Source organism: Phocoena sinus, chromosome 11 (genome assembly GCF_008692025.1).
Source record: "Phocoena sinus isolate mPhoSin1 chromosome 11, mPhoSin1.pri, whole genome shotgun sequence".
Classification (NCBI taxonomy): Eukaryota; Metazoa; Chordata; class Mammalia; order Artiodactyla; family Phocoenidae; genus Phocoena; species Phocoena sinus.
The window spans coordinates 27,384,290-27,409,502 of NC_045773.1; the positions used below are offsets into that span (position 1 = coordinate 27,384,290).

The 25,213-nt window shown below is 48.6% G+C and overlaps 1 protein-coding gene across 1 annotated transcript; it reads left to right on the top strand.

Moving 5' to 3' along the window:
* Nucleotides 1-1,533: 1,533 nt before the first annotated feature.
* On the top strand, nt 1,534-6,223 carry FEZF2 (FEZ family zinc finger 2). The gene is made up of 6 exons (XM_032649624.1): nt 1,534-1,560; nt 2,438-2,571; nt 2,934-3,843; nt 4,200-4,334; nt 4,538-4,670; nt 5,561-6,223. The coding sequence occupies exons 3-6, from the start codon at nt 2,992-2,994 to the stop codon at nt 5,818-5,820; spliced, it is 1,380 nt and encodes a 459-aa protein (XP_032505515.1). The 5' UTR covers nt 1,534-1,560; nt 2,438-2,571; nt 2,934-2,991; the 3' UTR covers nt 5,821-6,223.
* The last annotated feature ends 18,990 nt before the right edge of the window (nt 6,224-25,213 follow it).

Below are 25,213 nucleotides of genomic sequence, written 5' to 3' on the forward strand. Positions count from 1 at the left end.
CTGATGGCTGAACGGGATCCACAGGAAAGTCGGGATAGAAATTCGGGTTTTGAGACCCTGCCGGTGTATTGATACTGTTTCAATGTCCCGGTGAGTTGCTGGCTGGTTTCGTGTGTGGTGATGGGGTGGGGTGGGGTGGGAGGAGTTCATCTGTGTTGTTTTCACGTTAACACAGGGATAGGGGTATACTGAGTCTGGAATTCTGCCTCTCTGAACATCTAAATGAAATCGGCTGTATGGAAATGTTCTCCTCCCGAGGAGCTAGCCTCTTTCTAGCTTTGAAATCTGGAAGTTCGGTTGGGTGGGGTGGAGGGGTGGTGATGTTGGGGAACAGATTCAAGACTACCGAATTCAGGGGTAGTTTCCAAGCTTGGCAGCGTGGACAAATTAACCCACGGCAGTTGCCATCCAGGCCACTTTGCCTCGGAGACTTCTCTCTTTGTTCCCCATCCTAGCTTTCCAAGTACACTTTTCCTTTCCTTTACCTGCCACCTCAATATCCTGTCTGCAATTACACGTCAGAAGGGGAGTGGGTAGGAGAGAGTTCTGAAGGGGAAAAAGGAATGGTTTGCCTGAATTTAAAATTAGACCTTTCCTGTCTTTTTCCCTGGTGCGCTTCCTGGGATGTTTTGCGGCAGAGAGGCCTGGGAAGGGGTACTCAGCCCCTCGAGACCTGTTCTTGGGTGAAAAAGGAGAGGGTTTTCTTCCCCCCCCCCCCAACCCCGCCAGCACTTTCTTGGGCTCCACAAGATCGTATGTCTTCGGAGATGGAATTCACTATCAAACTCTCAACCCTGTTTTCTCATATTATACCCACCGTAATCCTCTGAAACTGTAGTTACGGCTACAAAGCTCGTGGTCTTGCAAAAGCCGGCTGGCAAGATATAATTGTCCCGCAAACAAAACCCTCCAAAAGTTTTTTTTTTTTTTTTAACCCCTGCATTTCCCCCACCCCCCACCCCACCCCTTTCCTAAACCTAATTCTCTCCCTGGCTCTCTTGCTAGCCGCTACGCCCCTCCCCATAAGAACACTCAGCCTCCATCACTTTTGTTGTCGCCAAGAGCACCCGGCCTGTTGAAAGTGCTGGAGCGTCTTTGAGCAGTTTGTTGTGATACGCAGGTGGAATGGTCTGCAAACAGATGAATTCAGCCCCTCCAAACCGAGCGCGGAGCGCGCTGCTTTTGTGCGCGAGGCACAAAACGCTGAATTCCTCCGAACTTACTTGGGGCCTGTCTAGAAAAGGGCCTTTTCTTCCCTCTGCGTGTACCTCTGGCCACACTAAGTCTCTGCCCGCCCCCCTTCAGCCCTCCTCCCTCTCCCCTCTGATAATCCTTCTCTTTATTTTAGAAAAACACAAAACCCGGTTCCACGCGGTGCTTTAGTGGCTAAGAGTGAAAGAGCAGCCTTGGCAGAATTCAGCTCTATGAATCACTTCGGAAAATTGGTTCGACTGAATGGCCTTAGGAGGAAAAACGTTTTAATAGGATCCAGGGGAGGTTCTGCTGTTTCAATCTGCTCCTTAAACAGGTGGAGATTGGACCTTCTCAACTATACAAACAGTAAGTACCTATCAGCGGGGAGAGCTGCCCTCCGAATCCTCGCCCGCAGCCCTAAACCAGCAGCGGAGCCGGGCTTGGCCTCAGAAATCCGATCACACATCAGCGATCCTGATCGATTAAGATCTCTAAACGACCCTCCAGCTCGCAGTGCAGTCTCCCCCGGCCGCAGGCGGAGAGCCGGCCAGAGAGGGGGAGGCGCACCCGCCAGGCGCCGAAGCCCCCGGGATCTGAGCGCGCGGCCTTGCTCTTCCGGATGCTACGGGGTTGTCCTTAGGCGGCAGGAGCTCTCTCCCGACCTCCGACGCCAGCCAAGGCGAGCTCGTTGTTTTTGCATAAATTAATATTTCCCCATTAACAAGTTCCCCCCTCCAAACGCGGCGCCCGCGTCCATGCGCCACATCCTAATGAGGTAATTATCATTTGCGCGTGTTCGCGGCTGGCGCCGGCTCCGTGGGTAAATGGCAGTTTATTAGCACGATGCCCAGCTCGGCTGCAGAGGGCTAAGGGATACTTCGGCGACTAGACGGACACCCGGGGGCCCTTTGGGGCGGCGAGTGCGGGACCCCCTGCCCTTTCCGCATCCCCTAAACCTGTAGGCCCCCAAAGTTGTGAATCACGCACGGAACTCTGCCTGGGTTTGGGCTCCCCCCGCCTTTTTTTTTCCACCGGCAAAACCATCACGATTCCTCCCCCTCCCCCTCCCGTCTCTTCCCTCCTTGCCGATTCGCGAACCGCTCGCACTTTCCCGAGGGGAGCGCGGGCGCCAGTTGCCTCCTTTTAAAGTTTGAGGGGCGGTGGCGGCGGCGGCCGGCAGGCGCGGTGGAACACAGGGGCCGCTACAGGAGCCGCGCCGCCGCCCATGTCATTCCACTTCAAGTGACTTCATGTGATGTCAGCTGAATGTAAAAGACAGTGATCTCACGCGGAGGGGAAGATGTTTGCCATCAAAATGTGACAGAGGAGACAGGCTGCATGGCTCGGAACGCATCTCCTTGGCGGTGGGGGAAAGAGGTAAATGCGAGGTGGCTCTCCTCGTGCTCTTTAACTTTGCCCCTTCGCTCTCCAGCTCCCAGCACGCGTGGCGGAGGCCGGGGTCCAGGGAGCGGCTCGGGGGGTTAATTTGAGGCTCTTTTCTTTCTTTCTTTTTCTCCCTCTCTCTTTTTCCTCTGTAAACCCTCCCCCTTTCTCCCCCTTTCAAAGTCCCAGGGCAGGGGATGGTGGGTTCCTTTGCGCGCCGGGTTAATGGGCGGTAATTTGGTACCCTTGGGTGCACTTTGTTCTGCCCCTGTTCATTTGAATGCAAATGGGTGACCTGGACCCTACAAGGTGCTTATTAAATTGCGGTTTCCCTCCCTGCCTTTTCTGGAATGCAGACCTAGTGGAGAGAGGCTGCGCCCTGGCCCAGTCCGGTACGGCTCAGCTCGGCGAGCCATGGCAAGCTCGGCTTCCCTGGAGACCATGGTGCCCCCGGCCTGCCCGCGCGCTGGAGCGTCGCCGGCCACTTCCAAGACGCTGGCCTTCTCCATCGAGCGCATCATGGCCAAGACGTCGGAGCCCCGTGCGCCCTTTGAGCCCCGACCCGGGGCACTGGAGGCGGACGGCGGCCAGGGCAAGAAATTGCTCAACCTCTGCTCACCGCTGCCCTGTATGATCCCCCTCCAGCCCCTAGGCTACGAGGTGCCGTCCAAGACGCTGCTCAGTTACTCTGAGCTCTGGAAAAGCAGCCTCCGGGCGGGCGGCGGCGGCGGAGGAGGAGGCGGCGGCGGCGGCGGCGGCGGGGGGGCCCCGGTGTGCGGCGCCAGCGGCTTGTGCAAAACCAACTGTGGCGTGTGCTGCAAGGCCGAGCTGGGCCTGGCGCCGTCCGCGCTACCCGCGGGCAGGGTCATCAAGCCGCAGGTCATCAACCAGGCAGTGGGGCTTCCGGCCAGCGGCTCGCTCTACTACTTCAACTACCTGGACTCTGCCGCGTACCCGCCGTCTGAGCTCCTGGGCGGCCACCTCTTCCCGTCCGGCCTCCTCAACGCACAGGCCCCCGCTGCCCTGGCTGCGCACCCCAAGCTCTTTTTGCTGGAGAACGCCAAGTTGGCCGGCCTGGCCTCAGACAAGTTCCCCCATCCGGCCCCCTATGCCCATAAGGAGCGCCTGCCCGCGCCACTGGAGCAGGTGCTGAAGGAGAACTCAGCCCTGACCGCCGAGCGCGGCGGCGTCAAGGGCCACAGCAAGCTGCCTGGGGGCTCCGCGGACGGCAAGCCCAAAAACTTCACCTGCGAGGTGTGCGGCAAGGTGAGGCCCGGGGTCCGCGGGGGCCGGGAGGGGTGAGCAGTGGCGGCTGCTTCCCTGGGGGGGGCAGCCTGGACGGCCCCTTTCTCGAATCTGGGAGCGCCCCAGTAGCTGTCTACTCGAATTGGGGGCACAGCTGGGCCTCAGTTTCCTATTCTGTAAAATGGGGATGCCTTTGTCAGCGGCCACATGGGACTGGCACGAGCAGTCAGTGGGTTGGGAAGCTCTTTGCAAAATGAAAAGGGCTCTGGTTTCCGAAGGGGGGTTTTTGGTTGGGGGAGGTAGGTTGTGCCCTCCCCAGGCTGACTCTGGACTCTCAGGACAGACACGCCACAAGGCCCCCTTGTGTGCTTCCGTAGGTATTTAACGCTCACTATAACCTCACCCGCCACATGCCGGTCCACACCGGAGCCAGACCGTTCGTGTGCAAAGTCTGCGGCAAAGGCTTCCGCCAGGCCAGCACGCTCTGCAGACACAAAATTATCCACACCCAGGTACGTGGCCCCCGGGTCCGACCCGACCCGTACCCAACACCCGGAGACTGAGCGACGGCGTTGGGGAGAGGATGACCAAGGGATCCCCTAATAACCCCCCACCAGGGGCCCCTGTCCCTTCAGGGTGCCCCTTCCAGGAGCACCCGAGGTGGCTTCTCCCGGCCGTGGCCTCAGCCTCACGGTGCACACGCCCCTCTCCGCAGGAAAAGCCGCATAAATGCAACCAGTGCGGCAAAGCCTTCAACCGCAGCTCCACGCTCAACACACACATTCGCATCCACGCGGGCTACAAGCCCTTCGTCTGTGAATTTTGCGGCAAAGGCTTTCACCAAAAAGGTAACGTGCGGGGCAAGGCCCTCTCCTCACCTCCCCCTCGGGACTCGGCGGGTCACCGCTAGCGGGAAGGCAAAGAAGGATCCGGAGAGAGGGAGCGCGAGAGCCGCAGGCTCCGGCGCAGCATTTCTTTGGAATCGGGTTGTGCAGGGTTTGGGTGGAAGCTCTCCGGGCCGGGTTAGTAGACCTCGCTGGACTCAGTCTGGTTGCACGGGGAGACTCCGAATTTGGGAGGTGGGAAGGGAGGAAGGAAGGGGCAGAGGGAAAGGAAGTTGGAGAAATACAAGGTATTGCGCTATAGAGAAAGCGTCCCTTTGTAGCCGGGACTCTCTTCTGAAATGGAAAAAAAAAAAAAAAAAAAAAATCGAGGCGTAATCCACCTCCCGGGAAAGGTTTAGGCTGGGGGAAACCGCTTCTGTCTCCAGGACGCTCAGCTTGGATTTTCCAAGGCACTTTCGGATATCCAAGTGGTAGTTAGCGGACCAGAGGGAGTAACTTTTAAAATGAGAAGAAAAATAATAACAAGGGACGAAGCCCGGGTTCATGCGAATTTCTTCGAGCGAGGCAGCGGCCGGGAGAAGGACCCCATGCGTCTCTGGGCAGCGCAAAAGTTTCCGGGCCGGCGGAGCACAGCGGGAGGGACGCTGTGTGGGCCTCAGGCCCCGGCGGGGCTGGGACGCGGGTCGGCTACGCGGGACTCGGCCCTCCATCCTGTAGTGAGAGCCCCGGGCTTGACGCGTACGAAGTTTGACAACTTCTTCACTCGGAGAGGTCGCGCCCGCCTAGCCAAGCGTCGCCTTCTTTGCGCGGGCACCTGAGCCAACCCCGGGACACCCGGCCCCTCCCCGTCCCACTTCATTCCCACCCCCCTTTTTGTTTTTGGTCTCCTGTAGGGAACTACAAGAACCACAAGCTGACCCACAGCGGCGAGAAGCAGTACAAATGCACCATCTGCAACAAGGCCTTCCACCAGGTCTACAACCTGACCTTCCACATGCACACCCACAACGACAAGAAGCCTTTCACGTGCGCCACTTGCGGAAAAGGGTTTTGCAGAAACTTTGACTTAAAGAAACACGTGCGCAAACTCCACGACAGCGGGGGTCCCACCACCCCCTGCACAAAGGACCTGACTCGGACAGTGCAGAGCTGAGAGCTACTGCCTCGCCCTCCCTTCCGGCCCTATCCAACCCCCAAACAGATCACACGTATAAACTTATTTCTAAAATTAAAAGAAAGGAGAGAAAAAAAAAAAAGCTATAGCAGAAAGGCTAAAATCTATTTATCGAAACCAGCATATTTTTGGAAAGCTAAACGTTTCCTCGATGACTGGCAGCAAACGCCTGGCTCCCACCTTTATATATTCGGGAAACATTTAAACCCAGTGCGCCGAAACGTATTTAATTCCAGGCCTCGGCTTCTCCTCGGGCGGCGGGTTTTAACACCAGGCTGTCACGTGAACGTCCCGGAAGAGCGCGGCGCCCCCAGCCATCTTTATACAGCCATGTAAATCCTCCTGTACACACGAACACGGAATATATACATATATAACTCAATAAACAGAATCATTAGTGCGTCTTTTCTTCCCCCCCGCCCTCGCCGCGAGTCAGCTCACACACCCCAAAGAAGGAAAAGGAAATAGGCGTTTATAGCGTTTCCCGGCCCCAACGCGACTTCCTCTGGGTCACTGGGACCAGGCAAGGCCAAACCGTTGCTCGTGCGGCGCTAGCGTGTACATATGCCCCAGGAACCAAGGCTCAAAGGCCTTCACCGGCCCCTACGTTGTACCAAGTTTTTATTTGGTAACTGGTCTGACCGAGGGATTCTGGGTGTTGCCTTATTTGGGTGAGAAAATTGCAAAAAGAAGGGGTTAAAAGTGGCTGGGTGTCGGAGAGTAGGTTTTGGGTGCGTGTCCTGGAGCAAAGAGCCGCGCCGCACCGCACCGGGGTAAACGGCCAGGGCGCTGCTCCGCCGGGGCGCTTCTGGGCACATCCCCTTCTCTGGGTGACCTAAGGGGAGCCACTCTTCCACCCAATCGTTCCTGGCGGCCAAGCGTCCCAGCCTGTCCGGACCTCTGGGGCTCTCCGGCCCGCGTTGTGGTCTGGGGCCGGCCTCCGGGGGCGTGCGCCCTGCCGCGGGAGGGCGCACCCGGGCTCCCGCAGCTCGCCGCCGCCGCAGCCCCCGGCGTCTTGATTGCGGCGCAGTTAGCCCATTTCCTGAATAGCCATCTCCGCCGCCGAGCACGCTGATGAAATGGTCTCACGCTTGCTTTCTAAGTAATGACCCAAATTAAGAGAGAAAACAGAGACCCTTCAAACAGCATTACATTAATCATCTAATCACTCCCAGGAGGGGGCCGGCCGCCGCCGCCCCGTTTGATCCGAATCTGGATAATCAAGAGCTCGGATTACTGGCTCGGCGCGCCGGGCCTTCTCCCGCTCCCCCACCCCTAATATTCGCGCCGCGATTCAGCCCACGTTTTCTGGAACAATGTTCCCCCGCGCCGGGAGGAAATGTGGAGCGGGGCCGGGGAGTGAGCTTCCACGCAGCCTCGCCATTGCAAGGGCTAGGGCGGCGGCGTCTGGGCGCTGATCCCACGCGGATTTCCACTGCAGGTGGAGGCTATTGGGAGAGATGGTTAATGCAAAGGGAAATCCCCAAGTAACTCTGAAAGTGACTCAAGTGAGGTTAATCCCAACGCCCGGTATACAGTAGGCGCTCAGTGCTGCTTGCGCAAGGGGCTCCCATCATCAAAGAAGCTCGCATTTCCCGAGCGCTTGCTCCACGCCAGACACTCAAAGCACATCCTTTCGAATATTCACAATCCGCAAGCTGGGGATGATTATTCCCACCTTGTGGAAGGACGGAGAAACTGAGGACAAGATAAAAGCTAAATGACATGCCTCGGGTCACAGGAAAAGGTAGGGTCAGGGTTCGAAGTCTAGGCTTTTAGAAAACTCAAACTGCCTTCAGTCCTCGTCGGTGGAGGAGGAATATCCCGACTGGGACTCGGGAAAAGACATGCGGCTGCTGGGTGGACGCTCCGTCCAGGTCACAGCCAAAGGTTGGTCCCCACCCCCAGCCCAGTTCGCACACCCATTGCGCGGGGAAGGAGAATTGTCGATTTTGTTTGCACAGAGGACAGCGACAGCTTCCTCAGGCTGTCGCGGGGGTATTTTTAGTACCTCCGATTCAGAAATAGGAACGTGTACATTAGAATTCCATTTCCTGAAAGGAGAGCGTCCTCGTTTTTTTTGTATTCCTCTCCCCCTCCCAAGTCTGGGAAGACGCAGCCAGGGGAGGGGGGGCGAGGAAGCGAGGAGGAATTTAAATGTTAGCTCGTTCTGGCTGCATTTCGCTGAGGGGAGATTGGGACCCAGAGCGATATGCAGATTTAACTCCGAAATCTCGGTGGATGCCACAAACCCCAGGAAACCCCACAATGGGCAAGGAGGACTTGGCGGCTAAAGATATGGAAATAGCGCCTTGCTCTTCCCAGACATCTATCCCCAGGGGGCTTGCGGGCTGGTTCGAAGAGTCCGCTCCTTTCCTAGTTATCTTACTAGGTTTTATTAGCCCCGCCTCATAGACACACACCCCTCCCCCATTTCTGGGAGCTGCCGGGTGTCCCCCGACAGTTGTCTCAACCAAAAATCCTTTACTTCTTGCATCTCTGAAAGGATCCTTGGCAGATGCGCTTCTTGGAGGCCAGACAATGGCCGGGGCAAGCCCACCTTCTTCCTAAACAGTTCCAGAACTTTGGGCAAGGGGCAGACACAACAAAATTTAGTGCAAAAGCATCCTCTTGGGGAATTCTTAGACAATTGCGTTAAAAAGTTGGCCTGCATATGGGAATCGTGATTCACTACTCCTCTTTCTCTTTAAGAAGAAAAGATAAATAAAAAATAGATGGGACACTCCCATGCAGGGAAATAACTTTCTAACCATCAAGTAAGAGAACCTTCTCTGAGGAACTTCTTCTGTAATGTTTTCACAGGAGAAAGACTAAAAGGGTTGCCCATCTCATAAACCGGAGAAATTTATTTCCAGGTGACAGTCCTGAAGAGGGTTGAAGATCCCATGCTTGCAAACGACAGCAAATGAAATAAAACCAAAGCGTGGGGGAGGAGGCATTTCCCTCCTGGACTGCTCATTTCTGTCTGCCGTCGGGGAGAGGTAAGGAACCGGGACTCTGAGCTGAACCTGGGCAGAGTTACTGGAATACTCCAACCTCCTTGAGCTTGTTTCCTCCTAACCGATTGTTCCTTAACCTTCACACCAGCGCCTGTCAATCGCTCTCACCTGAGAAGGTGTTATTTCACATCTGGTGGTAATTGTAGATAAACAGAGCCCTTCCCAATCTACAGGGCTTAGCTCGGCTTTCCCCAGGTTTGAAGTCTCTCCTCCTTGGGTTAAGATGTCTGCTTCCTTCAGCTGTGGGATTCAAGAAAGGATTCCTTCACCTGAAAAGTAGTGCGAAGAGAAAAGGAACCTTCTGTCTGAATGACTAAACACCTTTCACAGCCAGTGCAGGTTCTGACACCCACGCTAAGCCGTTGTAAGTAACCAGCCTAACTGGGATCCTTTTTAGTTATTTATTCCCCATGCATCGGAATTGATGGGTGAAAGGCTCTGTTTTCTGATTTTTTTCCCCCTCTTAATATTAAACTGTTTGCATGACTCGTAGTTTCCATTATTAACAGATGACTTAAACAAGGTAGTCATCAGCCGCATGTTAATATTCTAACCTTGATTAAATTGAAGAGGCCTCCCTTTAAAAATATTTTTAAAAAATCAAATTGCGGGGGAGGGGAATCCTGTCACAGACACAAAAAAGACTCCAATTATCTTTTCCCCTACAAGATGTTTGTTCTGTCCATGACTGCTCACACTTCAGCAATCTTGCCAGCAAGACTCAAAAAAAAAAAAAAAAAAAACCCTCCTTCTTCCAAAGCCACAGCCTTGTACATAACAGATTGTACAGTCCTATTGCCTTAGGCGGGTAAGAGGTTCCTCTCTGCTAAGAGCGACACAGAGAAGTTGCCAGCATCCAGACGCATTTTGGGGGGCACTGTGCTCACTCTTGCCTCGGCTGCAGAAGTGTGCCTGTAAGGTCCCCATTTTGCTGTTTGGCTCTTAAGAGGATAGGGAGCCGCCTGAGCCAGGCCCAAGAATCACAGCAACAAGGCATCCAGGTGTGCAGGTGGTGAATGAGCTGGGGGGAGGGGAGGGCCCGAATAACAGTGAGGGTTAGTTGGGGGGTGCTGCCAAAGAGAGGACAGGAGTCTTGAGAAAATGCTGGGAAATAAACAACCTCGAGGCAGCTGCGTTGCCCTTTTCCCTGCACTTCCCTCTGAAACGTCTGAGCAACCAGTTTGCTCCTAGAAACATGTTAATTGCCAACGGAGCTCATTAAGGCATGCACATGCAAAACACAGCAAGAAAGATTAAATGGACAAAAGCGCAATAATGAACTGTCAACAATCGGGCCCATCTAGGCGACCAGGATCACTCAAGAATGAGGCATTTAGAGGCAACAAAGGATTGTCTGAGACAGGAAGAAAAGACGACCTAGACTTTTGTTTAGTCAACACAATTGATTACAAATGAGAGATTAACAGGATAGCTTCAGATTTTTTTAAAAAGAGGCAGAAAAGAAAAGTCCAATTAAGTCCACCGAATGTTAACTACATTGCGTTCCATGCCTAGCCCCAAAGAAATTCTCATTAAACCATCCCTGGCGATCCCTTTTGGAAAGTAATTTGTCTCCCTGATGGAGCAGAGAAAGAGAATCGTGTAAAAGAAAGCGTTAGTTCTTGGCGCAATGAGCTTAGGAGACACACTAGAAAGAGCCAAAGGGGGAGTTAATGAGCATCTGACAAACTGCTTGGATTCAGGCCTAGAGAACAGCGATGAAAAGATGAAATTGGCCAACAACTATTCTTTATATCAAACATAAAAAGGCCAATCTGAAATGGGGCTGCTCAAAACTGGTTGAAAGTACATAGCCCAAGAAAAGGGAGCCACAGCCAGGCCCCTTGGTGGACACTGGACAGAAAGAGACAGAACTCAACCAGCCAAGAGCTAGGAAATAGGCAGAAAGATGGCAAACTCCAGCCACCGGCCCCACGCCTTTGGAGGTGCTGATCTGAAGCTCTTGGTGCCCACCGCCTACCCTCTGAATGTTACTTTCGTGAGGGAAAAATGTATCAGGCTAGCCTTTGAGGCTTCCCTAAAGGTTCTGGTCATCTGGTCATTAACTCCTGGCATTCTTCAAACTCTTCCTTTCTCTTCTAGAATCATAGCCAGGGTTACCATATGTCACTAATTCACATCCAGTTCTTCTACTCTCCCTCCTAGTGACCATTCAAAATCCTCACCCCCAGGTGACTGCCTTCCTAATTCTGCACAGAGCACAGAGGTGGCAGGATCATCACACACAGCTTTGTGGACCAGGTGATGAATTATTTAAATTATTAAGTTATTTGAATTATTTCTTATAGTTCATCTGGCTTTAAGAGTCCGGCTCATTTTAACACTTTCTTTGTTTGAAGTAAGTAGGTCAATGTATTTGTCTCTTTGAGACACATTACCTCTTAATGAAACATAAACATCCAGGCATCCTAGCAGCAGAAGTGTTTGGGGTTCTCTTACACTCCGTGTCCAGTAGAGCCAGGTAAAGAGAATCTAAAGGTGTGATGGGGTTTCAACGTACTCCACCAGCTAAGGAACCCAGAACAAATTCTGTGGTTTCTTAACGCCTTATTTATTCCATCTTTGACGTGGGACTGGTGCCATCTCAGATACTAGAGTGCAGCACTGAAATCTTGATTCTAGGTTTTGTACTCTTGCTCTCAAATCCTTGGTAACAGCGATCACATTTCTGAGGGCTTGGCTTGCACTTCGAGGCTTTGCTCACGCTTCAGGGAAAAAACGTCTTGGTGCCTAGAAGTAAAGAATGGGGAAGAAAAAGTATACCAAGTCAAAATAAAAACAGTCATCTAAAGACTCGTTCTGGTTTTCAAAGCACAGAGGTGTTATACAATCTAGAAAGGTGGATTTCAGGAAACAGGGGAGAAAACAAGACTTTTCTGTTGTAGATCAATCAGAGTCTGATATAATTCGGTTTTTATCAAGGTATCCTGCCAAGGCCACTTGACCTGACACACAATCTTTGCAGTTTCTCTCCTTTCTTTAATGTTTTTCAGTCCTGGGTCATTTTTGGAGCTCTTTTTTCTCCAAGAGTTTCAGTGTCCTCATTTTGCCCCCCAAAGTGGGTGGCGTTGAATTGCCTTGGGAAGGATAGCATTATTTATAAGGAGAAAGTCAAATGAGGGGTGAGGAGTCTGGCACCAGAACCGCTGAGTTCAAATCCTAGCTCAGGTGCTCATCAGGGGAAACTACCTTGTCTCTGTTTCTGCACCTGCAAACTAGGACTAGTTCCAAGCACACCTGAAACTAATATAATGTTGTGTGCCAATTATACCTCAGAAAGAAAAAAAACCAGAATATCTATCTCACAAAGCTGTTATGAAGCTTAAATGAGTTAACACGTGTAATTAGAACTTAGAATAGCACATGGCACACACATAGGATGTATGACAGAAGTTAGCGATGATTATTAGAAAAACTCAAGTAGTAAAACTTGAATACCGCACTTTATAAAGAAACTTTACCTGTGTTATCTTATTGACTCCTCATTACGTATTCATTAGGTAGGTTTTCTTAGCCCCATTTTAAAGAGGGGCAAACCAAGTTGCTGAGAGGGTATGACTTCCTTTAGTTCACACAGCTGGAAGGCGATGGAGTGGGGACTCATACTCAGATGATTCTGACTATGGGTCATGGTTCTAACGGGAGAGTGCACAAGAATTACGTAACATTTTTGCCAGAAATGCACCTGAACCCCATTTACTGAGAGGCTGGGTCAACAGATCTGCTCTGTAGCCCAGGAATCTGCATTTTAACCGGAAGCAGTTGGTTCCCAACTACACTTTAAGAAACACTGATTTAGCGTCTGTGTTCTTTCTGCCTCACGACGATGCTGCCTGTAAAAGATGAAACAACATCATCAGCTCTTCATGGACTAATTAATACACCTGATCATTCATTCAAGAAATATGATGTGAACACGTCTAATGTGTCAGACGCTATGCTGGGTGCAGGAGTTACAAGGAAGAGAATTCTCAGCATAGCCTCTGCCCTGGAGTTTATATAATAGAGTAGGGGAGAAAAATCACATACAACAAAAATCCCCATATGATACTTGGTTGTGAAGATGAAATTGGGCATTCAGTCCAGCCTGGGGTGGGATACTTGGTTGTGAAGATGAAATTGGGCATTCAGTCCAGTCTGGGGTGGGGTGTGTAGTGGACATCTGTTATTTTTGCCTTCTGATCACCATTCTCCCTTCTGGTAACAACATCCAACATTTCCTTTGGAGACGCCGCCCCTTCCCCACTCTCCGTCCATAAAGTTAAGGTGGGGCTAGTCCAGCCCTCCATGGGGGGCATGTGACCCAGGCCTGGCCAATCAGAGCACCGCATCTTCTGGGCCACAGTGACTGGCTCAGGACTGGCCACCTGACGCAAACGGGGCAATAAAGGTTCCGCCCTGGGCTTAGGCTGACGCAGAAGCCTTTCCCGTGGGGTTCGCGGGTGGGTTGAGCGCTCCTCTGGGGTCTGGTGTACGCATGTTACAATGTTAGGGAAGACCTTCCCGTACTGAAAGTATCAGAGGTGGAGAGGGAGAGGAATTGAAAGGCGGCCCGAAAGACGCCATCGGACTCTGGTGTGATTGAAGCCTGAGGCACAGGTGGACTTCGTAGCTCTTTGCTCTAATATGGAGTCTCCCTGCTCGCCCTGTCACTCCTGACGGACACTGGGCAGAAGAAAGAGAAGTCTGAGATGCCTCTCTAGATGGAAGTCACGCCTGCATTGAGTCTTCAAAGAGCAGGAGGTGTTAGCAACCGAAGAAACGGAGGCAGAGCTATCTCAAGCAGCCTACGTGAAAGTCCGGAGGTGAAAGAAACATGGTGAGTTGATGCAACCAGATGCGGTTGAGTACGGCTGGGATTAATATCACGAAGTGTGACTTTGAAACTTAGCTCTGCTTCTGAGCAGCTGTGAGAGTTTGGGGTGCAGTGTTGCCTTCTCTAAACCTCAGATTTCTCCTCAGCAAAATGGGCACCGCAGTAACACGGGCAGCTCTGGGTTGTTAGGATTCAACGCAGTGCAGCCGGTCAGAAACCTGATCCGTTGCAGGTGTTCAGGTAAAATGATTGTGATTATTATCACTGGAAGGCGAGGCACCTTAACAGGGAGAGACTGGTCGGCATCCTAAATTTCCCACGTTGTCCAGTGGAGTGGTCTGCTGGAGCTAGAGCTGTCTTAGGGCAGAGACTGGTACGTTAGCACCCTGTCAGCATCTGCCTGACTGTTGAAGCCTGCCTATTTCTGAGTAAAGCAGGGAATATAGATGAAATAGCATAGACGTTGGCGTCCCATAGACCAGCTGCTTCTAATAACACTCACCAGTTGTGTGACCGTGGGTGCTCCGCTTACGTTGACACCCAGCTGACACATCTTTAAATTCGTTAACGTTGAAGGGTTGTTAGAAGGACTTAAATGAGGTAATATGTGTAAGTGCCTGGCACATAGTTAATGAGCAACAAATTATAGCTGTTTACTCTGACTACTAGTGACTACTACTACAGTCATTACCCTTCAGATTTCGAGATCCTTGGTGCAGGGTTCTTTAGCAAATAAAGTGCTATAAGCAGGACAAGGGCAGGGAGTGTCTGCTTTGTTCGATGCCGTGTGCCCAAATGCTTGGCACATAGTAGGTACACTAAAATTAAGAGCTGGATATCAGCTTCCACTCCTCCCCATGGGCAGGGAGGTTACCCCGCTCAGTCTTCTGGGCAGCCACTGCCACTCTGATCTTGTAGCAATTCAGCCATAAAACGAATATTTATTGAAGGCCTGTTATGCGCCAGGCATTGTGGTGGAGCTACAGCTGTGAACAAGACAGACTTTGGCCTTGTGGAGCTACACATCCTAATGGTGGGACACAGGTGATGAGCAAGCCAAGAAACAGGAAACGAATTCAGATTATGGTAAATGCCAGGAAAGAAAGAGAGTACCTGATAGGAGATATGTGGGAGAAGTCTACTTGAAGTAAGTGGTCGGTACCAGTCTAGGTAAAATTCAAGTCCCTCGTGCACCCAAGAGCTAAGAGAAGCATCAATACAACTCGAGTCGGGCCCTGGAATTAATGCACTTGGACTTAATCACAAAGCTTCTCCTCCCCCACAGCTCCTAATTACCCACTGGTTGGTCCAGCTCAAATGTGCCTGGGACTCAGAAACAGGGTTTTTCAAAGTATGCTACAGAAAAGAAAAAGCACCCCAGGGCAGTGGGGTGCTGTAGGCCATTGACCCACATACCATTTTCCCACTGAATGGCACGGTAATTGATCAAAGTAAAAAAATTTATAGAAAAAGATACTGCTGCCATGTTTTTAAAGCATGCGTTTCCCAGCCAAGTCTCCAGATGGAATCACCGAAGCGACACATCCTTGACTTAAATGTGACTGTTTAACAGTTATATTGGGTAGGCCATATTTTTCCAAAGGAGGTGGTTGCTTGTCTTAGGAACTTGAGACTCTTAACAGACTTTTGGGTGAGAGCTTTCCAGGATACCACTCTTTTTCTCTCACTTCCTGAAGGCACAGGAGTCAGAGACCTAGCTGTAGTGTCAGGAGAGGAGAGGAACAGTAGTGAACTGTTACATAGCTCATGGAATGATGAGGTTTGTAGGATGTCTTCATGACAGTGACTGCCACTAATGAACAGTTCATAAGCATTACCATGGTTCTGTTGTTTGTTTTCACCTGACCATTGTCTACCTTCCCTCCTGGTTATCAGCCTTCTGATTTTGCTTTGAGGGAGCTGCCCTTCCCCACTGAACACAGATCATTGGAGTTGTGAAGAAGCCCCAACCGCCCCGTGACATGTCCACCAGCCAAGGGACAGGCGGGGAGCGTAAGCTAAATCACGCAGATGCTTTCTTTGGAATGCAACCCTTGAGCAGAGGGATGAGACTATAAATAACTGGAACTCATTCATTCCCCAGAGACTGTGGATCAGCCCATTACATATCCTGTGTTGCCCTAATTCCTGCCCTTCTGAACCTGTGATTATAACCTTCCCTTTGTACTGTTAGCTCCCCCATAGCATTCCAATGAATGAATTTTCCACATAAATTGACCAGAGTTCTTTTCCGTAGTTTACAGCCAAAGATACTGACTAGCACAGTAATCTTCTCACCCATGGCCCACCTTGTCCTTGTAATTCTTAGAACATCTGAAGTTCAAGACTGGTTTTTCCTGCCCATCATTTTGATAGTCTGCCTGAATCCCTTCTTCTGGTTGTGAGAATCTTTCAAGTAGACATGGCCTACTTTGCAACATGAAAAGCGTTTGGAGGAAGAAAACTCTATAACCCTATCCACACCTCACATGATCATTTATTTATTTTAATTTTTGGCTGCATTGCGTCTTCGTTGCTGCCCGCGAGCTTTCTCTAGTTGCAGCGAGCGGGGGCTACTCTTTGTTGCGTTGCACGGACTTCTCATTGCGGTGGCTTCTCTTGTTGCGGAGCACGGGCTCGGCGCACGGGCCCAGTAGTTGTGGCTCGCGGGCTTTGTTGTTCCGTGACGTGTGGGATCTTCCCGGACCAGGGCTCGAACCCATGTCCCCTGCATTGGCAGGCGGATTCTTAACCACTGCACCACCAGGGAAGTCCCACACCTCGCATTTACATACAGAATAAAAATGTCTCCAGAGGTGGGACTGCGGCTGAGCAAGCAACTCAGGGATGAGAAGAGTTACAGCTACAGCACTACCATGATGAGATTTAGGGTGGTTCTGCTTAGAAAGAGCTCTCAGGGAGGGAAATGGACAGATGTTGATCCAAGGGTACAAACTTCCACTTAGAAGTTTAATGAGCTTTGGGGATCTAATAGCACTGTGTGTGTACTTAACAGTACTGTATTTTATACTTGAAAGTTGCTGAGAGAGTAAATCTTAAATGTTCTCACCACAAAAAGAAATGGTAATTATGTGATGTGGTGGACGTGTTAGATAACACTATCGTGGCAATCCTTTCACAATATACATGTATCAAATCAACATGTCGTACAGGGCTTCCCTGGTGGCACGGTGGTTAAGAATCCGCCTGCCAGTGCAGGGGACACGGGTTCGAGCCCTGGTCCGAGAAGATCCCACATGCCGCAGAGCAACTAAGCCCGTGCGCCACAGCTACTGAGCCTGCCCTCTAGAGCCCGCGAGCCACAACTACTGAAGCCTGTGCGCCTAGAGCCCATGCTTCGCAGCAAGAGAAGCCACCCCAATGAGAAGCCCGCACACCGCAAGGAAGAGTAGCCCCCGCTTGCTACAGCTAGAGAAAGCCTGCGCAGAGCAACAAAGACCCAACGCAGCCAAAAATAAATAAATAAATAGATTTATTTTAAAAAGTTGTACATCTTAAACTGACACAATGTTATATATCAATTATATATCAATAAATCTTGGGGGGAAAAAACAAAAATAAAATACTTCCCCGCCAAAAAAAATAAAGAAGAATGAGCTCTCAGGATATAATCTGGTTATTTCTTTCCGGTACTCCCATGATTTAGGGACAACTTAAGTGTAGTCTACTGAAAAAGAGGACTTCGCAAGACAGACTTGAGGAAGATACTGGCTGAGGTCAAGCAGTGCATTGCGAGAAGGCTGGCTTTCCTTTGTGGGTGTTTGAGCCTAGAAGTTTGAGCTTTGTTTATTGATGGACACAGATCCTATACACCTGGTGGACATAAGAGCCAAGAAATGTATCAATATCTATCTTGTGTCCCTTTCCAAAAATAAATCAATATAATTTTACCCAAACCTCTACTCAATAAGATGATCAATACAAATAGAAAATCAAGTTAACAAATAGGAGGAAAGTACACTAGCTACCAGGGTTACTGAGAGAAGGGATTTGCTGTGACAGACACTGAATTTCTCGGTAGCTAAAGGGAAGGACAGTGGGTTATATTATGCTGACTTTCTTCAAGAGATGCCAGAAAACAAATAGAGCTGCTTCCTTGATCAGATTTTTCTTGTAGATTTCAAGTTACCTCTTCAGTCGTGAATATTGTGAAGTCTGTGCTCATAAGCCCGCATATAGGTTAGCACCAGCTGGATTGTGTAGTAATAACTAGAAGGTGCCAGCCAACTTCTGTCATGGCACAGCGTACACAGAGTACAAATGCGGAAAGTCAAAGCCCTCTGCCTTGTGGCTGACTCATGAAAATGCATCACTTTTAGATATACTGTCCTCTTGGCTGGAATTTTCTCTCATATCAATTTCTCACAGGTTATACGTCTCTGATAAAATGTGCAGATTTTCTCTGGGGAGGAGAGCAGAGCGGAGTTGGATGTCTGGAGTGAGCCAGAGTAAACGCAGGATTTAAACTGTAGGCCTAGGATTAATTTGAAGAACATGCGGGGTCTCGATGGTTTTCTCTCAAATCTATAAAATTGACATAAGACCACTGACGATCTACTGCAAAAGAATATTGTGTTGGAAACAGAACGCACTGATGTTTGCAGTTGCATCCCTCGAGGGATGCTTTGCAGAGCTCACAAGTGGAAGCTCTGTGCTTAAAGTACTCCTCACGTCACTTCTGCTTAGATCATAGGAAATCAGTAGCTTTGGAAGTCAGTGTTATATATTCCATCCTCTGGGAAAACAGATGTCAGAGTGTCTACTAGAGAGGAGAGATTTTCATTTCCCCATGAGTTGTGTTTTTTTGTTTTTGTTAATGGGGGTGATTTCCTGTTTGGTTTGTTTTCCCACCTCTGGTACTTTGCACCTGCTGTTCCCGTTTTCAGCCTACAGAGTGGCCTCCTCTCCTCCCTCACTTATCTAGTGGCTGGCTTCTGCTCATCCTCGGAGCACAGCTTGCTTTGGAAAGGTCTTTGTTGGAAAGGAACGAGTTAACGTCATACTGAATCTCTAGTAGCACTTGGGGTGGGTTTGGCCTCCAAAGAGGCTTATCCCTTGGAAAAGCCCTAGCTTCCCTCACTCCCCCTCATTATCCTAGATGGGCTTCCTCTGGTCTTCTCCCTCTCCTTCACTCCACATTTCTTCCCTTCTTTTTTGTTTTTAAATTTATTTATTTTATCCTTGGATTGTTGGGTCTTAGTTGCGGCACGTGGGATCTTCGTTGAGGCGTACACGATCTTTCACTGAGGCACACGGGCTCCTCTCTAGTTGTGGCGTGTGGGTTTTTTCTCTCTCTAATTGTGGCGCACAGGCTCCAGAGTGCCTGGGCTCTGTATTTGCGGCACGCGGGCTCTCTCGTTGAGGCACACAGGCTCAGTAGTTGCGGCACGGGGGCTTAGTTGCCCCGCAGCACGTGGGATCTTAGTTCCCCGACCAGGGATCGAACCCGCGTTGCAAGGTGGATTCTTTACCACTGGACCACCAGGGAAATCCCTTTTCCCTTCTTTGACTTCATAGTACTTAGTACAAGTCATATTCCTCTCGTTTGCTCCCTGAGTATACTGGGAGGACCACAGTGCGGGGCCATGTCGTCACCTGCGGGTGTTCCATGCCCAGCTTCAGGCTCGTCAAATCTAGGTCTGAATGAAGTTAGGTACTTACTCATTTAAAAAAAAAAAAAAAAAAAAAAAAAGGAAAAAACCATCAAGTGTTGAAAAGGATATGCAAAGTTCGGAAGGCAACTGTTGCTGGTCCCACGCTCTCTTTCAAACTGGGGGGACAAAAACTCAAATCAGCAGGATTTGTTTTCTATCATGAGAATTATTTGGCATTTACGAAGCACGGGGAGTTTTATTCTCTCAAACTTTCAAGGCACATGCCCTTTAGTTTGTGGGGAAAGGAGGCTCCCAAAGACTCCAGTGTGGCCCAGCTCTTATGGGCTAAGTAGGCACTGGTGGTACAGCCAGCTTGCTCTGTGCCTTTCCCACCTTCGCAGGAAGTCTTCTTGACTCCTGGGTGTGGCTCAGTTCTATGCCCCCTCACAGATTAGTTCAACACAGCTTCCTTCCTCCAAATGCCCCATTAGAAACTCTCATAGATTTTTGTCTGTAGCTCTTGTATGATGTCTGACGTTTTTCTACCTTGGGTCACCAATTTCTTCTTCAGATCGCTTTCCCAGGGCTCCCAGTCTACGTCCAGTCTACGGGTACAATCTCATCCTGTGTTGCACTCTCCTTCATGCTTTAGGGATTCGCTGTACTGGTGTCTTTCTATCCTTGCAGCAAGCAACATCCTTTCATGTCTCGGGCCCTGGAATATGCAGTTTCTTCTGTCTGATGCACTCTTTTCCCCAACATTATATTTAGCTCCTCTGTCCCACTGAAGACTCACCTCCAATATCACCTCTTTGGAGAAGTCTTCCTCGACACCCAGACCCGTTCCCCTCACCCCATTTGGCATTATGCAAGGACCTGGATTTCGTTTTCAGCATGATCACAACTAGCAGTAATTTTTGTGAGCTGGTTTACTTGTTTGTCTTTCTTTCCTGCTCTGATCTAAGCTCCATGAGGGCAGGGACCATGTCTGCCATGTTGATTGCACGTCCCCAGCACCCACGTGTCTGGACTAGCACAGTGCCTGGCCCACAGTAGTTGCTCAGTAACTGTTTGTTGCAAAAAATATCAGATCATGTCACTCCTCTGCTTGAAACCCTCGAATGCTTTACCATTTACCACTCAGAGTAAAAGCCTTACTCTGACTTTCAAGGCCGTAGCCCCCATAGCCTTGCATTGGCATCTCTGAGCTCATCTGCCTTCTCCCCCTCACTCCACTCCAGCTACACTGGCCTCCTTGGTGTTTCTCACAGATGCCAAGCAAGTTCCTGCCTCAGGACCTTTGCACTTGCTGTGCCTTCTTCTGGAACCCCCTTTTCCATGCACTATGTCTCTCTCCCTTCAGGTCTTTGCTCACATCTTGCTCTCTGAGGAAGGTCTTCCCCTACCAATCTGTTTGAAATGTGAAAATTGCCGTTACACACCCACACACTCGCACTCCCTCCCTCCCACTCATTCCCTCCCCGCCTTCCCTGCTTTATTTATTGTCTATCTGCCCCTACTAGAGTGTAGCCTCCATCAGGGCAGGGATTTTCATATATTTTCTTCATTGCTGCATTCCTTGGATCCCAAAGTAGCACCTAACACATAATAGGTGTTTAGTACATATGGAGTGAATGGCTATCTTGGCCTTTCTGATCTGCACCATTGTTCTTCATGGCCCTCAGAGTTCCAGCAAACCTTTATTGAATATCACTTCAAAGGATGAATTAATCTGTCCCTAGACACTAAATATGGCCCCTTCAAAGAGCGTACCAGACACATTTGGATAAACTACAGATCTTCAGCAGACACGTCAAAGACTTTCAGAGAAATAATACTGCAAAGCCTTAGCCTTCTGTTATCACTGGTGAGTCCGGCTAATCATTTATGAAACAAAATGATGTCTTTACTTACCATCATTTTTCTCCTCCCCCCAACATCTCTCCTGGCTTCCTTTCTGCAGACTCACAGTTTCTTTTCTTTACAGACTATCTATCTCCGGGCTGAGGAACTGGCTCTAAGGGTGGGGCAGTTGTAGCAATGAATTGAGGTGTATAAACTTTTGGTTTAGCTCTACTCATCAGAGAGAACAAAAAAGCCATCAGAAAGAGTTGAAGAGGGTGGATTCATTAAGCGTTTTCCAACCTTATTTATCCAAAGCTAAAAGCTGCGGCTCAGGGGTGACCTTAATTAGTATGGCTTTCTAGTCACTGCAGGTCACAAGGCGTGGGTTGGTGCCTCCTTCTGTACCAGCTGGGCTGTATGGACCATATGGACCATATGAAGTGACGCTGTCTGAGTATTTTGCTTTTGTTTGTTTTAAGAAGTAGACCTTCCTTTTAGGGTATAAAATGTTTCCTTTTGCAGAGCACTTAGGATGCTTTGCTGTCAGTGTTCTTCTCTCCCTGGGTTCTCTTTTGTCCTTGGGTTCGTTCTTTCTTCTCCGCCAGCATCTTGAGCTGCTCATCAACATAGCACTTGGCAACCTCTGCTTCATGCACCGCTTTCCTCACCTCTGCCCACCCTCATTTACAAGCTTCTTGAGCACAGGAAGAGTAGGGGTTCCAAAAAAAGCTCAGTGAAAAAATAATAAAAGAATATAATTCGTTCTCCTCTTTTCATTAGTGATTTGGATTGCTAACTTCTATTTGACCTAAGTGTGTCACATTCTAACTACTCTTCTCAGATGACCAATGAAGAATAGAGTCTCATTTTAACTTCTTAAGAAATTTAGGCAAAAATATTTGCAGAATCCTTACTTATGACCTTGATTTTTTTTTTTTTTTTTTAAATGTTAGCACAGTTTAAATGCTTCTCACGGAGGCCTGGCTGGAAATCCCTTCCTTAGCTTTATTTTACAGAGCGTATTTCTTTAGTGTATTTTATTTGTTAGTGTATGAAAATTCATGAAAAAAATGTAAGGGTTAAAAAGCCATGAATTTTCATAAAAACTCATCTTTCGTTAATCAGAAATGCCCCCTAAGCCAAATAATTTCTAAATCCTGCTTCGGAATTTGCTTCTGTTCTGTAGCACAACTGATCAATTTTCAGAAGTTGTAGGAGAGAAAATAAATTCTGTCTCCAAACGATGTTTATAATCTCAAATCTAAATTAAAACATGTCGATTCCACAGCAATAGTCACTATGGAAATAGAAACATATAGGCCTCGATTCTAAATCAAGAGAGTGTTTAGCTGGGTGGTATATATTTTCCATCATGTTTTTGAAAAATCTGTTACAGTGTATGCATTTTCAAAGGCTTGGATTTGATAAGCTTCTAAGAAATTGTACATGTGTGGGTCAGATTAGAATTAAATGTACTTTGTATACTTTTCAAATGTGCTTTATAATGTCCTATCTCTATTAATGAAAATCCCTGTTGAATTATTAGACTTACTTTATGGAATTTTAAAAAATACTAAAGAAACATATTTGAAATCCACGGAAGCTTCCGTCTCAGGCAGATATGCCTACACGTTATCTCCATTCAAATTCTACTAAAATTCAAATCTTGTATTAAGAATACTAACAAGTGTAGAATGGATTTTAAAGAGTTTAAATAGAATTGCCACTCACATCTCAATTTACACCTAATCGTCAAGCTTTATCTAGTTTCAGAAACTGTTTAAAAATATATTTGCTGGGGCTTCCCTAGTCGCGCAGTGCTTGAGAATCCGCCTGCCAATGCAGGGGACATGGGTTCGATCCCTGGTCCGGCAAGATCCCACGTGCCACGGAGCAACTAAGCCCGTGCGCCACAACTACTGAGCCTGTGCTCTAGAGCCTGTGAGCCACAGCTACTGAGCCCGCGCGCCTAGAGCCCATGCTCCAAAACGAGAGAAGCCACTGCGATGAGAAGCCCGCGCACTGCAATGAAGAGTAGCCCCTGCTCGCCACAACTAGAGAAAGCCCGCACGCAGCAACGAAGACCCAACACAGCCAAAAATAAATAAATAAAATAAATTTATTTGAAAAAATTAAAAAATAAAAGCTCTCCACACACACACACACACACAAATATATATATATATATATATATATGCTAGTTTAAAAAAATATCAGCTTAAAAAAAAAATCCCAAAGGTAATAATAAAAATAATTTACTCTGAAGGCATATCATGTAAAAAAAATTTTTTTAAAGTTACTTAAAAGTTATAGAAGTTAAAAAAGCTTTTTTCCCTTTGTTCAGCTGAATCAGTGTTCATCCTTTTCAACTTTTTGTGGTAATTAGTCAACAAATATTCCTTCAACCAGTATCTGCATGCCTACTACGTGCTAGGCGATGTTCTAACATAGAATGTCACTTCTCAAATAACAGAAAACAAACATATGCTGTGACCATTTTGCTTTAAATAGCATTCGCCAAGCATATAACTCCTTTACATAAAATACATAATTCTTCTCATTTAAAAATTACATCATTCCTTTCTTTCAAGGAGCTCAAAATGTTTTTAGAGTCAAAACAACTATCTTCACATTACCCTCCTGAACTTAAAGAAAACCAAGTCCTACCTCCCTTTTCCTGTACCAGGCTATGCCTTTCTAAAAACTACAAACAGAGGGAGTGATTATACACTCCTTGGTGAAGACAGAGTGATACAGCAATTCTGCCCGTTCCTTGCCCAAGTAATCTATCATCAGTTGCAGAATGAGGGTGGCCTAGCGTCCCCTTTCCCACAAGAAGATCTGTCAAAATTTAGTCTTCTCTTTTTCCCCTCTTTCTCTGCAAGCCTTAGATTAGATCTGCATCTCTCCCTCTGCTGACACTTAACCTCAGAAATCACCTGCTTCTATACACTGTACAGTACCATGTAATGAAATAGGTTAGCCCATCTTGTGTTCGTGTTCAGAACTTTAGCCATTTGGACATCTTTTTAAGTGTACAGCTTGTCTTGTAATTAGCCAGAATGCCGAGATCTTTCTCAGTAGCAGCTGACACCTTATAGTCATGCCTCCAAACGTTTTGGGGTTGATGACATGTGAAATTCAGATGTGTGAGAGTTTTTACCTCCTTTTTCTAATAGAGTTAACTCAGGCATCATTTTTTTGGTCGACCGTTTCTGTATTCAGCCGCACCCAGTTGGCTAGAGTACCCCTAAACTTCTCAGAGGCTTATACCATTAGTGTTTTTCTCTGATCCCATATCAACTCATACACTTACTTCAGGTTTTTCGTGCTGAAATGACCAGCTGTTTTGGAGTCGCACAGGTCCACTCTTAGTTTAAGCTCACAGATTACTTCGTCAATAATAGGAAGTTTTGTCTAAAACTCTGAAAAGGTAATGTATCATTTAAGAGCACTTCGCTGTAAGTAACCTGCCAGTGGCTTAAATGATAAGGAAATGGATCATTTCACGTTGTCAGAAACTGGGAAGTAGGAGCCTCAGGTCTGTTTCTGTGTGATTGTCTTAGATTGGTCCTCCTCTATGTGAAGTTTTCCTTGAGGGTGGTAGAAAGATGCTGCCGGGTCCCAGCCTCCTGTGCAGCTCGAACAGTGTCCAGATGAGCAATCTTCTGTCTCTTAGGAGCAGGAAGCCCTCCTGACTGGCTTACTCTCCTACTTCATTGCCCAGAATTTTATCACATGATCATTCCTAAACTAATCAATGGCGGGGAGTCATTGGCCATTAGCATGACTGGTTTAGGTAAAATGGAGTACATCACCTGGAACTACCAAGTAGGGGTGGGGCAGCTTCCCTGAAGTGCTTGAGGCTTGGTAAAAGTTGACATCTGAATAAAATCAAGTTGCAGTTAAGAAGCTGATGGAGGAAGCAGTGTTATAAATGTTAGTTAGCCGGCCAAATTCACTAAGTCAGAGTGGCATTTTAGACCTGATGGATAATTTCCCCCAGGTGAGCAAAAGGAAGGCTGAGGTGTGATATACATATCTGTTGGATCATG

Bases quoted from the DNA above. Each gene is read 5' to 3' on its own strand.
- FEZF2 (XM_032649624.1), top strand. From the start codon at position 2,992: ATGGCAAGCTCGGCTTCCCTGGAGACCATGGTGCCCCCGGCCTGCCCG. The intron at 4,335-4,537 runs GTACGTGGCCCC...CCCTCTCCGCAG, and splicing joins ACAAAATTATCCACACCCAG to GAAAAGCCGCATAAATGCAA. The intron at 4,671-5,560 runs GTAACGTGCGGG...GGTCTCCTGTAG, and splicing joins CAAAGGCTTTCACCAAAAAG to GGAACTACAAGAACCACAAG.